Source organism: Stegodyphus dumicola, chromosome 4, assembly GCF_044657685.1.
Source record: "Stegodyphus dumicola isolate Sdum_Otavi_A_Nest chromosome 4, ASM4465768v1".
Lineage (NCBI taxonomy): Eukaryota > Metazoa > Arthropoda > Arachnida > Araneae > Eresidae > Stegodyphus > Stegodyphus dumicola.
The window spans coordinates 118,507,408-118,531,020 of record NC_140771.1 but is presented as its reverse complement, the minus strand read 5'-3'; the positions used below and the strand labels follow the sequence as shown (position 1 = coordinate 118,531,020).

General features: G+C 36.9%; 1 protein-coding gene across 1 annotated transcript in view; it reads right to left on the bottom strand.

The window, feature by feature from the left end:
* LOC146997661 (uncharacterized) overlaps positions 1 to 23,613 on the bottom strand; it is a 42,778-nt gene that overhangs the window by 3,208 nt on the left and 15,957 nt on the right. Inside the window, exon 2 of the mRNA XM_085814266.1 lies at positions 17,440 to 17,637. Coding sequence (XP_085670392.1) covers positions 17,440 to 17,576 — 137 coding nt within the window. The 5' untranslated portion in view covers positions 17,577 to 17,637. The remainder of the gene's footprint in view (positions 1 to 17,439; positions 17,638 to 23,613) is intronic.

Sequence of the window (23,613 nt, the reverse complement as noted above, 5' to 3'; positions counted from 1 at the left end):
ATTCAAATTTCCTCCTCTAATCGTTGTAACTTACTATTGTAAAATTATTATTGTATTTTTGTAAAATGTTTCCTTATACCGTATTTAGTAGTACTGGTAATGCTGAATACATGCAACATCAGTACTTATATTCTGCTTATGTACTGTTTTTATACTATGTATACCGAATGTGTATATTGTTATAATATTACACTATATATTTTTCATTTATTATACAATTAACTCAAACATGTCTGTATTTAGATATTTAAGTTTATATTTTCTGTTATAACCTAAAGTATTACCGAGGCTATCCATACTAATTTGTTAATAGCTGTGACATGTATCCCCATGGAAAGGCGATTGATAATGCATGCAATTTATGTACAGTAATCGTGTTGTGTGATAGGTAGTCAGTATTTAGATACTTGGTTTAAGTCTTCTTATGTACTGTTTTACTGTTATGTACTTCTTATGTACTGTTTTATACTATGCATATCGAATGTGTGTATAGTCACACTATATACTGTTCCTACACTATGTAATTATGCTCAAACATGTCTGTATTTAGATATTCAGTGTAAGTCTGTAAGGATCTTAAGTTTTACTAAAGTTTATTTTATTTTAAATCTTTACTATCACTTCTTATTTTCTACTTCCGGCCAGAATTATAAGCGTGAAGGATTTTATGCAAAGTTTGTCTGGCGAACGCCAAGTACTTAAGTTGTGGCTTTTTGCCAGGCAAGTAAGAGAGGAAGCAGTAAGTCAACGCAGGCCGCTTACCTTAGAAGTTTTACGCAGTTGCTGTTCGCCTTCCAGGCCAGAGGTTTTAATCCTCTTGATAAATTAAACGTATTGTAGTGTTCACAGTCTCTGTGCTACATACGCTTCCTGTTATTATAAGGCCAATCTTCCACGTGTATTATTCTAAAGTTAAATTAGAGTTTAGTTTTATTTTTATACTTTTTTACGTTAGACCCCGAGTGGAGGGTCAGTGTATTCCGAAGTACGGAAGTTATTGTATATAGAGAAAAATAAAGGGTTTTGTATACCCTTCGTCTGTATCCTGTCTACTTACCACAATTAGTGAACATAACTTTAGTAAGCTCTATGTTCCGAGTCAGGTCCTTGTATGTTCCCGAAGAAAGTTAGAAGGAACATTGAACCTGATAGTGGCGCCCAACGAAGAAGAATAACCATGGCCGAGTTTCAAGAAGAACCTGTGCTGCCTGCAGAAACGGCTCAGAATCCAGAAATGCCAGCTGCCGCCTGGAAGGGTTCGGTTACATCGTCCAGACCATGCGCGCTTCGATGAAACCAGAAGCAACGTTTAACGGAAACTCACCGGTAACCAGTTTTTTGGAAAAATTGGATGACCACTTCATGCTCTACCCCGTGCACGAGTTTCAAAAAGTTACCTTAGCTACCAGCGCTTTGAGGGGCCAAGCGCTTAACTGGTTCAAATGTATCGGCAGAAGTCTCTTGGGTCAAGCAGGAAGTCCCACCTATACTTACGAAAATTTCAAGACTGCCCTACTAAAAGCCTTCCCTGTTGTAAGGGATCGTGCGAAATTAGAAACGGAACTTTTTAGTATATATCAACAAAGAATCGAAAACCTCTCGAGCTTTATTTTAAGAAAAATTCACGTTTTCAAGTTCTTGTATGGAAACCGTCCGGATCCTGAAATAATTCAAGTGATTTTGCCGAGGTTACTGCCCCAAGTGCAAGACTTTATTGAATTAAGAAATCCGACTACACTGGAAAAGTTATTTGAGCTAGCAATCCAGTTTGAAAGTAGAAGAACGGCGGACGTCGAAAGAAGACGCCAATATCAACAGCGAAACCAATTTGGTACGCCAAGACTACAGCAAACTCAAGCACATGGCTACGGAGAAAAAGCGAATCAGTGGGCAAGGAAACCCGAGCATTCAAAAACAGCCGGCGAACGTCGACAGTTCAATAGCAACCCAGGAAAAAAGTCTCAAGGCCAGGGGAAAAAGAAGGAAAGCACGGTAAGGAAAAATAATTTAAACTAAAACGGATTTCTGCGGACGAGAGGGTGCGGAAATCCGAAGGCCACGAAAACCCCTCTTCCTACAAGTTAAATATAGTAATGGTGAAAAATTTGACTCTTCCGAAGATTGAAGTCTTGGTGAATAATATCCCGGCCACCGCACTCCTGGATACCGGCGCGCAGTGTTCCTGTGTGGCAGAAGTCTTTTTTAGAAAGTATTTTCGCAAATACCGCATATATAATGCGGATAATACGACAGTATTAGCGGCGCAAGGAGAACAATGTAAGTGCGTAGGTAAAGTACCTTTGTATATCCGTATCAAGGACGAACAAGTAAAGGTGATGTTTTTTATAGTAAAGAATTTGCAAGCACATTTGATCTTAGGAATAGACTTTCTTTCAGACGCACAAGCTACACTAGATTTTAATGAAGCGTCCCTTAAGCTGACAATGAAACCAGTGCGTGTAGAAAAGGTTGAACCGCCAATGTTAAATCTTGACCACCTGCCTAATGACGAGCAAGATAGAATCCGACAAGTGGTAAGTGAATTTGCTTCGTTATTTAGTGATATTCCAGGATTTACTCAGGTTACTAACCATAGTATTGACACCGGAGATGCATTGCCAGTTCGTCAAAAACCATACCGGTATGATAAGAATAAGGAAAAAATTATAGAATGGCATATTACCGATATGCTACGTAAAAAGATCATAACGCCCATCTCAAGTAGTTATGCTAGCCCGGTGGTTTTATGTAAGAAAAATAATGATTATCCTTTGGAGCATCCAAAAAGGTGGAGATTCGCTATTGATTACCGTAAATTAAATTCCATAACGAAATATCCGGTATATCCGTTGCCGATCATAGAAGAAATTTTAAGGAACATAAAATCAACCAAATTTATGACGACTTCAGACTTAACGACTGGTTATTTTCAAATAGGGGTGAGGCCTGAGGACGTGCCTAAGACTGCTTTTATAACCAAGTCTGGCACTTATGCATTTTTGCGTATGCCGTTTGACCTTTCAGGCGCCCCGGCAACATTTCAGCGATGCATGGACATTGTGTTAAGACCTGTTCTTGGAAAGTCCACATTTATCTATTTAGACGATATCATTATTACTAGTGATAATCTCGACCAACATGTACAGGATTTAAGACAGGTGTTTTCTTTATTAAATGAGGCCGGTCTAAAAGTTAATGTCGAAAAGTGCAAATTTGCAGCCCCTGAATTAAAATATTTAGGTTACAAAATATCGCAAAAAGGGATCGAGACAGATGAATCAAAAATAATCGCTGTACAAAAGTATCCGACTCCAAACACGGCAAAGAAGCTCTCTTCTTTTCTAGGACTTTGTTCATATTATAGGTCTTTTATAAAAGATTTTGCGGCTATCGCTGAGCCATTGTTAAAATTAAAAATGAAAAAGGCAAGATTCTCGTGGACGGCCGAAGCCAATAGTGCTTTCGAAAAATTAAAACAAGCATTAACGCAAGCCCCTGTGTTAAAATTTCCTGAAAAGGATGAAAATTTAGAAATTTCAGCGGATGCTTCGGATTATGCGGTAGGAGCGGTACTGTCGCAAAATCAGCAGCCCGTGGCATTTTTTAGCCGAACTTTAAATCAAACACAAAGAAACTATTCCGCGACCGAGAGAGAGGCACTTGCAGTTCTGTTAGCAGTGCAAAAGTTCCGAGTCTATTTTGGAAAGGCGCCGATAACAGTATACTCTGATCATGCGGCGGTAACTAGATTGTACTCAGGGAAAAATTTATCCCCCAGGTTAATAAGATGGGCACTCAAGCTGCAAGAATATAATCTGGTAATCAAGCATACCCCCGGAAAGGAAAATATCGTAGCAGATGCCCTATCACGAATTAAATTAGACGAACAGGGTAATACCGTAAAAGTTGCAATGCTTACAGCGTGTACAATAAATTCCCGAGAAACTGTAATAACAGAACTGGGTAAGGATCCTGAGTTTGGAAGTATTTATGAGTATTTGAAGGATCCTGAAAATTTTAGCCACCAAGATATTGTGGCGATAAGAAATAGGGCGGCCCATTACGAACTAATAGATGGTCTATTATTCTACACAAAAACTACGAATTCCAACAACGAATTTCGACCTGTTATCCCAGCTAGTCTTAGATTAAATATCCTGCATGAGCTCCATGACAGCCCTTTAGCTTCTCATGCTGGTATTCGAAAAACTATCCAACGCGTACGCGAGGCAGTCTACTTTCCTGAACTGCAAAAGTTAACAAGGGCGTATGTCCAGTCCTGCCCAACTGGCAAGCCGTTAATTATATTAATTTCCGCCCGGCCGGGTTTCTAAATAGTATTAAATCCGAATTTCCAAATGAAATAATTGGCATCGATTTATTGGGCCCTTTCCCAAAAAGTCAGTTAAATAAAAGTCGCTATCTCCTTGTTATGGTTGATCATTTTAGTAAATGGACCGAAATTGTTCCCTTAAAACAAGCCTCCGCGAAATTGGTTACCGATTCTATTTTAAATAAATATATTTTAAAATACGGGGCGCCCCTAAAAGTTATATCGGATAATGGTCCTCAATTTGTAATTTATATATTTGAAGACATTTGTCAAAAACTGGGCATACGTCATTTAAAAATGGTCCCGTATCGGCCGCAATCAAATATAGCGGAACGGGTCAACAGAAATATAGTGAAAATTATCCGTAGTTATGTTAAAAATTTTCATAAAAGCTGGGATAACTATATCAATGAATTTGCTTTCGCCCTTAGGACCGCAAAACATGATACAACGGGCAAAACTCCTGCTGAGGTATTTCTAGGCAGAAAGATTATAACACCGTTAGATAAACTATTTTATGTGCAACAAAGAGCCCCAGAATTTAAAATGGGTGATATAGAAAAACTAATAAAAGAAGCAAAAAAGAATACGGAAGTAGCACAAAGAAAACAGAAATTATATTATGATTTGAAACGACGGGGAGTAACTTATAAAGTAGGGGATGAAGTTTTAAAAATTAAGCATTCACTTTCTTCAGCACCAGAAGATAAAACTGCCAAATTTTTTTCACGATTTGAAGGACCATATGTTATAGAAAAAATAACTCACGCTGTTGTAGTGTTAAAAGCCAGAAATGGTGAAACCTGTTCCGCAAACATTGATCAAATCAAGCCCTACTTCGATCGTAATAAAATGCAAATCTTTTCAGATCTTTTGCAGGATTCGGCACGGCAGACACCGCAGGTACAAGTTCCAGAGGTGAAAAAACGACAAGTACAAGGGCAAGCCAATGAGAGACAGAAGCAAGTGAAAAGAAAATTGCCCCGCGGAAAAATGGAAGGTAACAAGAAAAAGAAGCCGTTCCACCGTCCAGAAAACAGAGTTCACGAACACCCCCAGAATGAAGAAGGGAGAAGGACGACGTATGTGAAGAGGACCAGGAGAAATGACGGCAACTATAACCCGGCTTTAAAATGGAAGATCTACTCATCCGACAGAACTCTCCGCAGCAAAAGTCGCGGAACTGCGGAAGGGCCATCAGCGGCGGAGGAAAAAGTACAAGAAAAATTTGAACGGCCAACAACGAGGTCCAAGCAGGATCACGACAGAAGTTTCCCGGTTCCGCCCAGACCAGCTGCCATCAAACGGCAAAGACCACAAGCAGAGGAGAAAAGGAAAGTATTCAAGGGTGGCCGTACTGGTGAAAAAAGGAAGCTTCCAGAGGAAAGCACTGAAGGGCGAGCCCGTACAAGAAGGAGGATAAACCAAGCTACTATTTGCAGTACCTTTAAAGACTGGGCCCAGAAAAGGATGTCCGAATATTACAAAGATAAGTAAAATTTTATGTTACTTTGCAAACTTAAGTTAATCTTTCATTCTTACTGCAAGTGGCAGATTTCAAGAAGTTTTACCTCATGCGAGGTCTACCTTTATCGCCAAAAGGGCGAGAAATGAGTTGTGACCGATTTTCGTATTCTGTTTTTAAATTACTCGTGCGTGAAACTAAAGTTGATGTATAATAGCGTAGTGTAAAGACTTAAATATTGTAAAAAGTTATTGTATAAATTTTATTTAAAACATTCTAGCAAGAAAGAAGTTTTAGTCTGAAAGACTTTTTGAAATGTAGTATTATTTCAATGTAGAAAGAATTGGCACTTGCTTTGAAAAGAATAGAAGTTAACAATGTACTACTAATGTATGTTTTCAAATGTGTAAAATTAACGGCATGTTGATATGTTCTTATATACATGTGAACTGTTATTTTAAATGTTAAGAAATACCGTGATATGGTAAAAGTGAAAGTAATGTTAAAAATTTGTTATTCGTGTGACTGCAAAGATTAAATCATGGCGAATATGTGGTAAAGGTTGAATGATGTAGTTAGGCTCTCTGACGCTACACTTTAGAGTTAGCCACTTTTAGAATAGTACCTCAGGGTTTAGAGTTGAAAGTAGGGTGTGTTAAGAGGTCTCGTTATGTTGAATTTTAACACGTTAGTGTTTTAATTGTAGGAGGAAGTGTGGCACACGTAGACAGAAACACATTCTTGTTTGGTGTTCTTTTACAACACATGTCAGAGAGCACGGGGAGAGATAATTAAAATAGTCATGAATGAAATAAGAATGTTAAGAGAAGTATATTCTATATGTTATTTGCAATGTCATTGTGTAACATTTCATTAAACTAGTTTTCCTTCCAGATCTCTGGAAGGAACCAGAATTGAATAAAGCTCCTGTTTAGATGCAGTACAGATGAAAAAAAGATTGTTGTATATCCTGGGAGCTGCTATTGTAACAAATTTCTTTCTTTTAAATTTTCTAGTTTCTAGCTAAGTTATGTTTGTAAAAGGTTGGCCTCGCGTTAGATTCTAGAGCTAAAAGTTTTCAACAAGGTCGTTTTAGACCTCAGTTTCAAACTAATTAACTCTGGCGGGAAGTATGTAAGGATCTTAAGTTTTACTAACGTTTATTTTATTTTAAATCTTTACTATCACTTCTTATTTTCTACTTCCGGCCAGAATTATAAGCGTGAAGGATTTTATGCAAAGTTTGTCTGGCGAACGCCAAGTACTTAAGTTGTGGCTTTTTGCCAAGCAAGTAAGAGAGGAAGCAGTAAGTCAACGCAGGCCGCTTACCTTAGAAGTTACGCAGTTGCTGTTCGCCTTCCAGGCCAGAGGTTTTAATCCTCTTGATAAATTAAACGTACTGTAGTGTTCACAGTCTCTGTGCTACATACGCTTCCTGTTATTATAAGGCCAATCTTCCACGTGTATTATTCTAAAGTTAAATTAGAGTTTAGTTTTATTTTTATACTTTTTTACGTTAGACCCCGAGTGGAGGGTCAGTGTATTCCGAAGTACGGAAGTTATTGTATATAGAGAAAAATAAAGGGTTTTGTATACCCTTCGTCTGTATCCTGTCTACTTACCACAATTAGTGAACATAGCTTTAGTAAGCTCTCTGTTCCGAGTCAGGTCCTTGTATGTTCCCGAAGAAGGTTAGAAGGAACATTGAACCTGATAAGTCTTCTACTATCTGTTAGAATCTAAAGTATTACTGAGGCTATCCATATTAATTTGTTAATAACTGTGGCATGTATCCGTATGGAAAGACCATTGATAATGTATATAATCTGTGCTGTAACCACGTTATGTGATAACTATGCATAATAGCATAACGATTTAGTAATATCTAATCATTGTGCATTATTCTCAGGAATAATTCCACGAAATATCCACAAAAGGCACGATGGTATTTTCCTAGAACTTTGGACTCTCCACTTTTATTTTTACTATGACTATGGACTCATTTAGTGATTCAAACACGAAGGCATATTATTGTCAAAAGTAATTCCCCTCACGAATAATCGTAGCATTCCTCTGCAGGGTGACTAAGCCACAATAACCTACCCTGTCCATGAAACTCTTCAGTGACAACGAATAAAGTTACATCTGTTCGTCCTATCCTGAGATTCTTCCACCAAACAGGTATCATTCCGGGTGGATTTCTAGGACGGAAGCCTGCTCCGTGGCGTTAGTAAGAATGTAATAGTATATATTACAAAATAATGTAACCAATCAACTAGTGTTTTACCTTAAAGAAGCAGTATGGAAAGACGATACCTGTTTATTATTTGTGCAAATTAAGTGTTCTCTAGGGCGATCAGACACGAGTCTTTCTTTTTGAGGAATAAAAAGAATCCTACAGAATTTTTCCTTTTCTCTTGATAAAAAATTTCCATGGAAATATCTACGACAAACCAAAGTTGCGTTCTGGCTCAGTTTAAAATTAGGTCAATTAATTTCCAGCCCGTTTGCGGGATTCGAACCTCAGGCCGAACTACCAGTGTTGAGCGACTTTACCGTTCGGCCTCCGGTGAGCCCATATGAGTATTAGAAGAATAAATTTCGGTTAAATCATAACTTTTCTAACTACTAAAATAGTATGTTCTTATCGAATCACTGCATAATTTTTCTTATCATAATTATGCTGTAATTGAATTTCGGAATATAACTAAAATATGTTCATCAATTCAGTTCTTGATCAATTGTAGGAGGACCTTTTTTATTTCGAGACAACTGCTGTTTAAGAATGAATTCATAATTTAACTAAATATAGCAGGGACGCTAGGTATTTTAATACGATTTTAGTACATGTTAGGAGCAATCTGAAGAAAATAAAAATATGTCTTCTAGAGTTTCAATAGAATCCAAACAGTTCTCTCCTCTCCATAACTATGATACATTCTTTAGAGCTTATTTAATATAATACTTAATATCATAATAGCAACTTTGAAAATAAGTGTAATAACATTTGCAAATATTGCTGAGATGAGAAAAATTTACACAAGATAAAGAAAGAAGATGACAAGTACTCTTCACTCATTATCAAATTCCAATTTCCAAAGAGAAGTTTCTCATATCCAGATTTAGATTCAGAGTTGTATAAAACAATGAAGATTCACATTTCACCAGACCTAAGGCCGCACTTGCGTTGGGTTCCAGCGCACACTGGCATCATTGGTAACGAAATTGCAGACGAACTTGCTAAGGAAGCAGCAATGAGTATTTACCTATTTCGCTCTCCCGCTGAACAGGCACTATTCTGTTTGGTATACATCTTAGGTCAGAAGCCTCCTCAGTGGTGATAAATAAATAACGTTAGTTTGGTGTCAGATCATTTTTCATCAATGATTCTCGCTAAGCTTAGCTGTCATATTCAAAAACTGCTTTTGATATTTCTACATAAATTTCACTGGTTAGAGTAGGAATAAGGGTACCCCTTGTATTATCGCCAAGTTGTTTCATTTATCGCTAAGTTATTGTTTTATTTATGGTAGCCTGAGTAGTTGAATGTTATGGAAACCCTATTATGACGTAATCGGTTGCATGACTGCGGTAAATCCGTAAGGGCTTGTGGTGTGTGTTGGTTAGGAAGTATATTGCTTGTTTTTTGGTTTAGACAGTAAAATGGCTAAATGTGGTAAGATTAATTTGAAGTTTCTGTACTATTTGGAAAGAAAGAGCTGTTAAATATTTGCATAGTCGCCTGTAGTAACGGCAACCGCCGGCAATAAAAGGAGGTGCTTTCCTTAGTGGCACCGCAGTTCCTTTTAGTTCGAGCCAGAATAGACCTGCCCGGGGAGAAGCCAGGGGATGAGAGATTCCGGTTCCCGCCCTGTTCTGGTTCCCGTCTTGTTGCGGATCCAGTCCTGTTCCGGTTCCCGTCTTGTTCCAGTCCTGTTCCGGTCCTGATCCAGTCCTATTCCAGTTCCAGCCTGGCCGTTTAAGTCCAAAACACGTAGGAGCAGATGTCTGAATTCAGCGAATGGAGATATACGCCGAAAGGGCTAGATGGATTCTGTCTTTTAAAGGAAAGTGTTCTTCACCTTGCCGGCATAGCTGTTACTTTAAAGCACTTTGAAGTTTTTCCACCCAAGACGTTAAGTTTTCGTTTATGATGTTAAGTTTTCATCAGTGTTGAAGTTCCAGTTAAATAAACCTTTAAGTTTTAGACAAGGTTTTTGTGTTCTTCAGAAAATTTTAGATTCGAAGTCAGATATAGCACATAGGATTATTATCGGAAAAATCAACATTTGGCATCAAGCGACAGGATATTATCTGCAAGGTAAGCGACTTTTTTATTTTTGAATCATGGAAGCCTTAAAGGTAGCACTAACTCAATATAGAAGACTATTCAGTAAAGCTTGTAATTAATTTGACAATGAAGAAACTAAATTTAATCAAGAAGAAAAATTAATTAAAATAAAAGTTATTGCCGAGAAAGCTAAAGTTTTGTTTGATACTGAAATGAAAATACGAGAATTAATGTTTAAAGAAATTACAGATGAGACTTTACTTATTAAGGAAATAGATGAATCTGAATTATATTTTGATAGGTGGAGGCTTCTGGAAAGTAAAGTAAAAGATCTTACTTCTGGAACCCCGAATGTAACTTTAATTGATCCATCCTTTGTTCAGAATAAAATGTTACATTATCCGAAGATTAAATTGCCTATGTTTGACGACAACGTGAAGAAATGGCTAGGATTTTGGGGGCAATTCCAAAAGATTGATAAAGATCCTACATTAGATAATAATGATAAATTTGCTTATTTAGCACAGGCTATGGAGAAGAATTCTCCTGCAGAGGAAATAGTTAAAAGCTTTCCGCCAACTGGCGATAGTTACAAGAGCGCAATCGAAGCATTGCAGACGCGTTTTGGCAACAAAGAATTACTAACGGAGATTTATATTCGTGATTTGCTAACCCTTGTTATTCAAAAACAAGGTACACACTCTTTGCGGAAACTATACGATGAACTCGAATCTAATCTAAGAGCCTTGGAGATATTGGGAATAAATAGAGGCAAATATTGCGCGATATTATATCCATTGGTAGAATCAGCATTGCCGAATGAAGTCTTAAAAACGTGGGAGAGACTTAGGTTTTCGCGTAAAGGATCAGAAAGTTTAACCGGTGAAAACGCCGAGTTAAGAGAAAGGGAATCTGACCTTGAGCGCCTTTTATGCTTCTTGCGCGGTGAAGTTGAAAGTGAGGAAAGAATTTCTTCAGCAGCTAAATCTTTCAATGTTTTCGATCGATTGGCTCACGGTAATAAGAAAGGGAATTCGGGTTTAAAGATAAGAGAACCTCACTTAAAACCTACGGCAGCTGAACTGTTTACTTCTTCTAATGAAGCTAGAAAAGGCTGCATATTTTGTTCCAGTATAAATCATGGTTCTGCGGAATGTTTTCAGGCGCGTAACTTATCGTTGTCAGAAAGAGAAGTTTTGGTCCAAAGGACACGCTCTTGTTATCTGTGTCTGAAATCTGGACATTCTGTCAAGAGGTGTAGATTAAAAACAGTTTGTTTTACATGCGGCAAAAGGCATCATATTTTTCTATGTAAGGGCCATTCACAAATGAGTGAGACAAGGGCAACGGAACAGCCTCCAAATCAGGCTGAAACACTCGCCAACATTTCTTCAAGGTCTCCTAAAGTTTTGCTGCAAACAATAAGAGTAATAATTAAAGGAGATAAAAAATTTCGTTCGGCTCGAGCTGTAATTGATACTGGTTCTCATAGGTCATATATTCTGCAAAGCGCAGCTCAAGATATGGGTTACAGGTATACGGTAAAGGAATACCTTAGCTACGCATTATTTGGCGGTACAACGACCAATTTGTGTGAACATAAAGTTTACAAAATTCATTTATCTAATATGTCTGGCTCTTACAGTTGTAATTTTGATACGTTAAGTCAGCCTGTTATTTGTAATAGTATACCTTCTATTGGACAAGGAATATGGCTTAAAGAGCTTGCTGACTGTGGAATAAGTTTAACAGATCGTTTAGAAGGACCCATAGAAATTTTAATAGGAGCCGATGTTGCATGACGATTATTAACGGGGAATCGTAAACAAATTTCAAACGGTCTTGTGGCTATTGAGACAAAGTTAGGATGGACGGTTATGGGAAAAACCGGGGAGTTGAATAGTGAAGGTTCAACATTCTTAGTTACATCAATGTTGAATAAAGAGGCTTGTATTTCTGATTTATGGGCCCTCGACTCGCTTGGTATTACGGACCCATCCGAACAAAAGAGTAAATTGGAATTGTATGAGGCTATCAGGCAACATTTTCTTGATACTGTAAAAATAGAAGATAACCGCTTTGTAGTGTCTTTGCCTTGGTTGGAAGGGCACCCTCCCCTGTCGGATAATTTTGAGTTATCGCTTAAAAGGTTGCACGGTACGATTAGGCAACTTGAAATAGATAATCTTCGCCAAGAGTATGAAAATATATTCCAAGAATGGCTCAAAGAGGGCATAATATAGGAAGTACCCGTAAATGAATTAGATTTACCCCATCATTATTTGCCACATAGACATGTTGTTAAGGAACATAGTACTACGAAGTTACGGCCAGTATTTGACGCTTCGTCTAAAGCAAAGGGTTCTCCGAGTCTCAACGATTGTCTTGAAAAGGGATTAAACCTTATTTCATTTATTCCTACAATCTTAAATAGATTTCGCCAAGAAAAAATAGGGGTGATTTCTGATATTCGTAAGGCCTTTCTACAAATTGGCCTGAATTTTAGTGACAGAAACTTCCTCCGATTTCTTTGGATAAAGGGTGAAGATGGCTTGAAGCATTTTCGTCATTGTCGAGTCGTATTTGGTGTAACCAGTAGTCCATTTTTACTTGGAGCTGTTATTCAATATCACTTAAATTCAATTTTGGAGAAAAATGATGCAGATGTAAAATATCCTTCCAACATTATTGTTAAATTAATGAATAGTTTCTATGTTGATAACTGTGTAACAAGTGTCGGAAGTGAAGATGAATTACAGCGCTTCATGAAAGTATCTTCAGATGTTATGGCAGAACGAAAATTTGAATTGCAGGGTTGGGAATATACCGACTGTAGTTTAGAAACGGAAACTATTGCGAATGTATTAGGTTTGTTATGGGAAAGACAAGGCGATACTCTTCAAATAAATGTTGCTAATTTACAAAATCTTTGTTTCGAGAAAGTTACGAAAAGAAGTATTTTGGCAATAGTCCATAAAGTATTTGATCCCATCGGTATAACATGTCCAGTCCTTATATTACCTAAGATGTTATTACAGCGTACATGGGAAACAAAAGTAAAATGGGACGAAGAAGTTAACACCGAAATTAAAAGTAAATTTTTGAAATGGGTAAAAGACATTTTTCTTTTGAAAAACATTAAAATTCCAAGGTGGATACGATATCAGCCAAAACAGTGTTCAATCCATGTTTTTTGTGACGCCAGTCAAGCAGCGTATGCGGCAGTAGTTTTTATTCGTGTAGAAGAACCTGAATCAGTTAAAGTCCAGTTGCTTCAGGCTAGGTCTAGAGTTTCCCCTTGTGGTAAAAAGGAAACTACTATTGTAAGATTAGAATTGTTAGCAGCAACTATTGCATCTCGTCTTGCTGCAGACGTTCTAAAAGACTTTGAGGCCAGAAGTATATTTTTCTGGACAGATTCAACTACTGTCCTTGCATGGATAAAAAGGGAAGAACAATGGGGGACATTTGTAGAAAATAGAGTACAGGAAATAAGGCTTTTGACCCGTGTGGAGGATTAGAGGCATATACCTGGTCACCTTAACCCTGCAGATCTTCCAAGTAGAGGGTGTTCAGTTCGCCAACTCTCCCGGTCAAAATGGTGGGAGGGTCCGAGCTGGCTTTTAAAATCGCAAGAAAATTGGCCGAGTGCCGAATTTATAACTGATGAAGCGGAAATAGCCAGCGAGAAAAAAAAGGCAGTGGTTTCATCTCTAGTGTCTACTGAAAGGTTTAGTTTGAGTGAGCGATTTTCTAGCTATCGAAAAACAGTTAGAGTTGTTGGTTGGATTCAACGATTTTTCTTTAATTGCAGAAATAAGAAAAAAAGGAAAGGTGAACTCACTGTTGATGAAATTGATTTTGCAGAAAAGGTTGTTATTCGCTTGATTCAATCGGAATCGTTTCAGGATATAGAAGACGCACGTTTACGAACTCTTAGTCCATTTTATGATGCAGGAATTGTAAGAATTAAAACTGGTGCGTTTCGAGAAGATGACACGTTAGAGTTTAGAACACCTATAATATTACCAGGAGAACATCCATTAGTTAGGAATTTAATTATGGAAGAACATAAAAAGAAAGGACATGCAGGTGTACAATATATACTGAATACCTTAAGGGAAAGGTTTTGGTTGTTATCTGGCAGAAAAACGGTGCGTTCTGTTTTGAGTAAATGCATTACTTGCAAGAGATATTCTGCTGCACCTGTTGACCACATATCAGCCCCACCGCCAATAGAACGAGTAAATGATTCAGCAGTATTTCAAGTAACGGGTATAGACCTTTGTGGTCCTTTATTGTTGAGAAACAAAGAAAAGGCATGGATTTGTGTTTTTACATGCGCCGTTTATAGAGCGGTCCATTTGGAGTTGCTGACTTCTCTATCTACAGAAGGGTTTCTTCAGGCTTTTCATCGGTTCGTGTCGCAAAATGATGTACCCGTGAAGCTGCAGAATGAAAATCAAGATTCGTTGTCTGAACTTAAACTCAACATAGATGATAAATCTGTCAGGCCTGTAACACGATCTGGTAGAACTGTAACTCCGCCGGACAGACTGGCATATTAAGGCTCTTTGGCATTGTTTTACTTTGATGTGAAAGTTCACTTTTTTTCTTTATTTTCCTTAGGTGGAAGGATGTTAAATATTTGCATAGTCGCCTGTACTAACGGCAACCGCCGGCAATAAAAGGAGGTGCTTTCCTTAGTGGCACCGCAGTTCCTTTTAGTTCGAGCCAGAATAGACCTGCCCGGGGAGAAGCCAGGGGATGAGAGATTCCGGTTCCCGCCCTGTTCCGGTTCCCGTCTTGTTGCGGATCCAGTGCTGTTCCGGTTCCCGTCTTGTTCCAGTCCTGTTCCGGTCCTGATCCAGTCCTATTCCAGTTCCAGCCTGGCCGTTTAAGTCCAAAACACGTAGGAGCGGATGTCTGAATTCAGCGAATGGAGATATACGCCGAAAGGGCTAGATGGATTCTGTCTTTTAAAGGAAAGTGTTCTTCACCTTGCCGGCATAGCTGCTACTTTAAAGCACTTTGAAGTTTTTCCACCCAAGATGTTAAGTTTTCGTTTATGATGTTAAGTTTTCATCAGTGTTGAAGTTCCAGTTAAATAAACCTTTAAGTTTTAGACAAGGTTTTTGTGTTCTTCAGAAAATTTTAGATTCGAAGTCAGATATAGCACATAGGATTATTATCGGAAAAATCAACAGAGCATTACTTGACTGGTGTATAAGTAAAGGTTTATTTAGTAGCCATTATTAAGTGTCCTGTTTGTAGGAAGAAAATGCGTATGGTCCAACGTCGGAACGGCGCTACGGAGAATATTTTTTACTCTTATTTTGTGAATTTATGTGGCGACGCCAGTATACAGATTCTACTTCAGATAATTTTAGGAAGTTTATGGATGCTGTTAAGGAATTTTGTTTGAAGACATGTTAATTCGTAAATAAGGTAAGTGGATTTTTCCTTTGTGTAGCGCAAAGATGAATTTCCTTTTTTATGTTATTTCATTGTTTGATTTAAAATGCAGTTTATTGAGATTATATACTTTTCGTTGGCTGCTCCTTTGACTTTTTAAGTGATTGGTTCCCACATGGATAAAGTCAAGGGAATACGCAATGCATAGTTGTGCAATTCTCTGATGTTTTTTTAAGTGAAAATAGGTCGATGTTACATGGATAGCGAGTTTGTGCAATTTTTTGTCTTGTTATTTTGGCTTTGTGTAATGGCGATTTTTTACGCAAAAATCGCCGCTACACAAGCCAGAATAATAAGTTAAAGAATTGCACAAACTATGTGCCGCCATGTGCCGTATCCATGTGCCGCCAAATATCGCCAATTTTCGCAATGGGTACCCGTAAATATATTTTTACCATTTCTCTTCGAACATTTCTGAGATAGGTGATAATTAAATGGAAAAAGAACTTGCCAATGTAAAATTTTCATTTAGGAAAAAAAAGCAACCCTGGCGTAGATTTTGATTAAAACTATATCGATTTCGAGGGCGAAAAAACACACTTCCCTGTTCTTCAGGAACAAAATTATTTTTGCTTCTTTAGAAGCAAATCGTCCTTGAAATCAGCTGGTCGTCGTCGAAATTGGTACAGTTTTAATCAAAATCTACGCCAAATTTAGGAACTTCTTTTTCCCCTAATGGGTGATAATACCTACAGCATAACAAAATGTCAGCTATTACTGAGATTCAACCATCCTTATATATTCCATTTTTTGTAGATGTAAATACATAATGTTTGAAATATCAAATGAAGACCAATTTGTGCAGCTTAATAGCAGAAAAATGAAGAAGTTTAGGGCAAAAATAAACACAAATAAGCAAGAAAATGTTGCTAACTGTAATATCGTTAGACAGCAGACCAAGCTAAGCTCCATCATAACTGCAGTCAGCGATATTTTTCCTGCAATATTTTGTTCTAGTTTTTACTTTGAACTACTTCGTTTCTTCACATTATTTGAGTTGGACGTTATTATTTGGTAAATTAACGATAATACCATGAAGCGTAACTCCGTGCTTCGCTAGAAATCGCCATTCTTCAAAACATTCCATAAAATATTAACAAAGCATTTGTAATTCACTGCTGAGATAATACATAATTTCTTTAGTTTGATTTGTAAATCAAATTTCAAATATTATTCATTATAAGAGAGAAAGCTTCAATACACGAAATATACGAAACAATACACAAATACACGAAAAATTGAGGTTTCACAAGTAACGGTATGTAATATACCGTTACTCGTGAAAACCTCAATTTTTCGTGTATTTGTATACCTAAAGCATGGAAAGTACTAAATATTAATTAGTTATGTATATTTAATCTTCAGAAATGGTTAACAGTAAATTAATTTTCAGTTTTCCAAGCATCCTAACCAATCCGTTTATATCACTTTTTAATAGTTCAGGTTAAGAAAAGTATTTTATGATTGAGATAATACCTGGCCTCGTAGTATACTGACAATATTAGCATTTACTTAAATAATACAGAAAATAATACAGACTTTTAAAAAAATGACAGAACTTTGTTATTGTTTCTCTACGTCAAGTGCTTGCAGTGCAAAATTAGCTGTAATAAATTATATTTATTCAAAATTTGCCTAACACCTTTATGTAATGCATTGTTCAAATTTTGTTTAAATTCAATCTTTTTATTGTATCATTGTTCGTTTTGTTATATCATTTAAACAATACTTATTTATTCAAGTATTCCTAAATACTGATGATGTTTTTAAGAAGGAAATTTTTAAAAAACTGGAAAAAAAATGCCATTAAAATTCTTCTTTTACTAAAGAATACTTTAGAAATATTAAAATGAGTGAAATGAAACATGAACTTACGGATGTGTTACGACGTGCGTCGTATGTTTATGAAAATGTCCACCTCCAGTACTGATAGGTATCACGAACGGAAACCAAGGCGCACTTCCTGTTGCCGCGGAGAAAGTCAGAGCAGATGTTAAGATGATTGTCAGCATGATAAGAGCTAGTATGGTAATTTTATATATTTCCCAAAATTAGGACATTTCAAGCTCCAAACTAGAAAAAAAAAAAATACATGAGAATTATTTTTCGTCTTTTTCAAAAGTTGTTTGCATTAATGTTGGCTACTATCACTAAAATTGATTTCTTATGCTTTCAGAATTGCATTTTCTATAAGCAACGTTCTTGTACATTAAAGCGCTTCATAACAGTACCGCACCTTTATGCAAGTTGGCCACGATTCGAAAAGAGAGACATCGTCATAACGGTGCAGCGGCAGTAAGAAGCGTGAACAAACTAAAGATCAGTTTGTCGCTTGAAACATTATGAGTGCTTCAAATCCCTATGCTAATCCCGAATTCTTCATAAAAGAGCATATCTGCTTTCCTTTCTAGAGATAGCAGGCCTTGCTTTCTAGAAGTGGATATCTTTTGTTTTCCTTTACTATATATTTATCTGAAGGTAAATATAATATATTAATGTACATTTATTTAGATTATGAATTACTTTGTAATTATTTATATATTTTATTGACTGTTGATATTCATATTTATTTACTTTTAATCCGTTATAATTTTTTTTCTTCTGGATGCCTTCTTTCTCTTCCATAGCAACCAACTTTTTCTAGAGAATTTCTAAAAAGCAAATTTCTTTTTTCTAGAGAGCCGCTGGTCACAATGATAAAACATTTGGGAAACACTAGAAGAAAAGAAAATATTAAATGGGGAAGAGGCGGATTCGAAACATTCTATCGCTAAACAATAAAAATGCCTTTCATTTTTAAAATCGATATGTATATTGACAGCCTAAAGAAAACCGGATAGAATATTTAACATATTACTGTAAGACGTATTACAAATTGAAGATTTGATAGAATATAGAAGATTGAATAAGACATTTTCATTAAGTTTACGGTCTGTATTTATTACAGATAAAAAAAAGATCAGGTATAAAAAAAAGGTGTGCTCAAACTTTTTACTTTTTATATGTATAACAATTTGTTATTTCGGTAAAAATTAAATCTAATTTATTGAATCACCCGAGTCCTCTCTCGAGAAGCACAACCAGAAATATTATTCTAATTGACAAAAACTTCGGCACCCGTAATGCCAACCTGGCGTTTATCATAAAGGCGGGCGGCTTTATAACAATTCAGTGTTTTTTATAATGGTGCAGAAGATTCATTTTATCGATGCTTAGTTATTTAATCAATAATTGAAACGAAATTTTGACTTACGTTACGGTGCCGACAATTTCACAGACGGCGACGCAATTTCTGAGATTTTTGATGAAGATCTAAAGCTTATGCCTTTTGGAAAAGCAGCAAATGTATCTTTCTGCTGAAAATTATTTCGCGCCTGTTGTCATATAATGTAAAACACCCAAAATTTGCTAGGGAGGAAAATGGGGCGTTATTATTAGTTAAAAAAAAGCGTAAATGAAATCCTATTCGTAGTCAAAAAGAAATGTCAAATGCTACGTCAGAAAGGTCATCTGCTACGATTTTCAGTGTCTAACAGGTGAACAATTTGTGTCACTAGGTTTAAGTAATTTAAAGGCAGCAGCTTATAACTTAATGATATGAATGTCAAAAGAATATTCGGTCAGAAATTTTAAAAAAAAAATATGTTTATACCGATAATTCTGAATACTAAGCAACTACAAGCTTAAAAAACCAGCTTATCAGTCTTTTAACAATAATTCACGATTGTAGTTTATTTCAGTTTTATCCAAATACCATTAAGAATTTCTTTAACGTTGAGAGTTACTGTTGGCAGTGGCGAAAGAAGCTTTAGCAAACTTGAAGTAATAGGAAATGATATGAGATCTTCATTTAGTCAAGAAAAACTTTCAAAGATGACCATTCTCTCTAAAGAATTATGTAATCAAATAGATTTTGAACAAACTGCTTATGTTTTTTCTTGATTAAAAGGAAGGAAAAATACATTATAAATATGCTTAAAAGGTTTGTGCTGTAAATTCTGCAGCAGTTCTTAATTATTCTACTTCAGATGTTATTTGCCATCTATTAAAAAACATATTTTTAACGCGTTCCATTTCAAAATTTACTTCCTTATATATGTTTGAGTTAGCGAAATATATAAAGCTGTGATTAAATGTTGCGTAAGATTTATGGTATTATGATTTGAAATAGCTATTTTTCATGAGTATAAAAGTATATAAATACACTAAAACTATATGTATGATTAAATATATAATGAAAAAAAAACTTTGCAATATTCACGTTGTATAAACATTGATAGCGTAGATCGCGCAGAAACTTAGATAGAACGTAGAATATTGAATCCATAATAAATAGGAAACTAGCACCAGAGGCAGGTTAAATTTTCATTTTATTTCAGTAAACATGTTGCGGACACAAACATCTTGGCTCATTACTTGTGCCTGTTTAAAAAATGTTTAAATTTTTTATCGCTTTGGAGCAAGATGAGTCCAGCTAGGCCGAAGCGTAGAAAGCAAATGCATTTTGTCCAGGATGAAATCTTAATTCAGACTGAGTTTTGGTTCTCAATGGTTGATTTGGTTGACTGAATAATGAATACTGCCGTAAAATTATTATTGACCCTTTTAATTCCATTTACATCATTAGTGTTATATAAGAGCCATATGTCATGGAATAGTCTCAAAATTAGGCAGTGCAAAAGGAGATTACTATTTTTAGAATAGAGAACGGGTATTAATTCAAGCATTATAAAGCTACTGCATATTTTTTATCTAACGTATATATATATATATATATTTCCCACTTTCAATAAATAAATTACATTGCATTGTATATTATTATTATTTACATGTTTCGCCCTAAGACACTACACGGAGAGGAGGGATGACTTCTTGAAGGACTTTGTAAGGGAAACTGGCTCGTATTAGCACGTTACACATGGAGAAAACAACGAAAACGCTTATGCAACGAGCCCGCTCGCTGAATTCGAACCTCGGACCGAACTACAAGTGTTCAGGGACTATACCGCTCAGCCGCTGGTGGGCCTTGCATTGTATTGTTGTGTGCGTACGGGTTCGTTGTAGGGTTTATATTTATTTTAACTAACATTTATTTTAAGTTTAAACTATCTTTCCTGTCAAGCCTTACTTTCCCCTGGAACTGCCAATGCCAGAGTATGTAAATTTTAGTAGAACGCGCAAGGATTCAAATTATCAGCGGAAGTGTTCTGAGTTAAATAGAAAGGAAACGAGTTCGAGGTGTGCTGTGTGTGCTGTTCTTACTTCACGAGCGCGGAGGTAGTTAGCCAGAAATTGAAGAACCCCGCGTTTCGGCCTGTGTGCTTGCCTCGGAGAATTGTTAATTGTTCAACGTGATATTCAAAGTTTGCTGAATTAGCAGCGGTATTGTAAAACGCGGTGAGGTTAGTTACTTTTAGAGAGCCTCGTAGTTAGAGTCTTGTTATTATTTTCTTTTCAGGTTCTTATTTTTATTTTACCGCCGGGTCGGCGTAGCTTATGAGCGTCAAGAGCACGCAATTGTAATTTCTTAAGTTGAATAAAAAGGGACTTAAACCCTTTGCAAGACTCTGTCTATTTTCCAGTTTCAAAAGTCACCTCTTGGTTGCGTGCAGGGTGGAGGCGCGCAACTCTACATCGTAATAAATTGAATGTACAAGTCCAATGAAAAGTGAATAAAAATGTATTATTATCACAACAAATAAAACAAGATGCTTAAATTTCATCAGATATTCGTGCAATATTGCAATATCTCACAGTAGTTATCTTTTAAACTACTTAAACGCTCAACAGAACTTAATTCAAAACAGAGAAACATAGAGAAAACTAATCCGATTTTCACCGCGAATTCGCTACAGTAAACAACAGCAGTTTTCTAAACAAAACTCATAAAACAAGTAACTAACGAATAACATAAAACAAGTAACTAACGAATAACATAAAACAAGTAACTAACGAATAACATAAAACAAGTAACTAACGAATAACATAAAACAAGTAACTAACGAATTGAGAGGTTTTCCTCCTTTTATAAGCTTTTTAAATCACGCACAAGCATATTCTGTAATTTTCTCGATTTTTCCCGAAAAGCAAAAGCGTGCAATTACGAGATATGTATTCATTAAATGCGTGTGCTCCTCTATTTTTAATTTTTCCGGTGTAACTTTCTCTTCAATTAAGTCGCGTGCAGCACTGCATAGGGAAATGAAACAATTTAATAACAATTCTATTAAAAATATCAAACTAAATACATCAATACAAAAACCATAACACTGCCCCCTTCCCAAGGACTGCACGTCCCGGGCAGTACACTCCCTGGACAGGAAGCCAAACTTAAAACTAAGGCGTAAATGCAATAATAAACATTACATTACAATAACAAACAACATGAACAATAATTGCAATAGTAACTGAAAACAATTCAAATACTAAATACAAGTACAATCAAATACACATCTAGAAACAAAAACGATCATGGTCTTAACACTATTTACAATTATTTACACTACGTACTATGGCCATAATAATGAGCTAACCTGTCATAATGAACGACTTCGATGACTTACGGATCCAAGTCACGACGTCGCTCCGTCCGTTTAGGACTGTGTAAGGACCATCCCAAGGTGACTGTAATTTAGGATTGAGTCCTTTCCGTCGAATCGGGTTCCATAACCACACCTTGTCTCCTTTCTTGAATAGATGTACAGTAACTCTCGTGTCGTATCGAGACTTCATCTTCTCTGTCGCCAAGTTGACTCGTTCTCGTGCAGAACGGTGCATCACTTCAACCGGGCCTGGAGGTCTTGATTGTTTTCCTCAGGCGATGAAGGCGCATCCGGAGGGCAACCAAACAGAAGATCACAAGGCAGACGAAGGACACAACCGATGAGCGTCTGGCATGGAGAATAGCCGGTAGTCTGGTGTTTCTCTTCCACCTTGATATAATTTCTGCAGTTTTCTGAGCTGGGTCTTTCAGACAAGGCGTCGGCATTTCCAGGTGAGAATCCCCTCTGATGATGGATAGTCATGTCCTCAGATACTGAAAGCAGTTTGTTGGTTTTGAAGTCCAAGCAAAATTTGTATTTCCTTAAAAGGTCCAATCCGACTATACAAGGATCTGTAATATCCGCCACATATGCCGTGTGATGGTAGGCGGCACTTTCAAGTGTGACGTCCACGTTTAACTTCCCATCTATGGCGATTTTATCACCAGACGAGGGCTTTTCATTATCTGGCAGCTTTCGCTCCTCGATACGGTCATTAATTTGTTTCCTGCGTCGTTGCTGGGAAATGATCTTATTTTCCGTACCCCGGACTGCTCTGCAGTTCCATCGTATATGGCCTTCAGCTCCGCAGTTGCAGAACTTTTGTTTCTTGTCACTCCTTTTTCGTCTCATGGCATTCAGTTGTCTGATTAACTCGTCTGTCTCATTTTACGAACTATGGAGTGTTCTGCAATACCGTCGTATGTGGCCTTCAGCACCTTATCTCCAACATCTTAGAGCCAATCCGTTCTCACTCCTACTCCGTATCAAAGCGTCAATTTGTCTGGATAAGTCATCTAAACAAGCCATCAATTGATTTATTGGCTCGTGGACTCGCACAACTCTTACTGGGTGGTCATCTCTACTAGTTGTTTGTTGGGCTGCCTCGAATTTCATGGCGTACACTAGAGCGCTTTTCAAATCTTTAACATCCGCTATTCGTAGAGCTTTCTGTATTTCAGGATCACGGATGCCGTCGATGAAATATTGCAGCGACAGGATTTCCCTTGTTTCTGTCGGGCACTTCGAAAAGGCGAGGTAAAATAGCCTTTCAACATCAATTATGAGTTCCTGGAGTGTTTCCGTGGGCTTCTGTTGACGGGAATTTAATTGAAGCCTGCTGTAATCTTTTACACATTTCTCCCCAAAGCACAGCTGCAATGCACCGGCCAGAGCTTCGAAATCTAGCAATTGGTTTTCGGGAAGAGTCTGAAGGATATCCGCTGCGTCTGCTCTCAAAGAAGCGGCGAGATGACAGGCATTAGCTTGGGAATCCCATCCAGTCTCA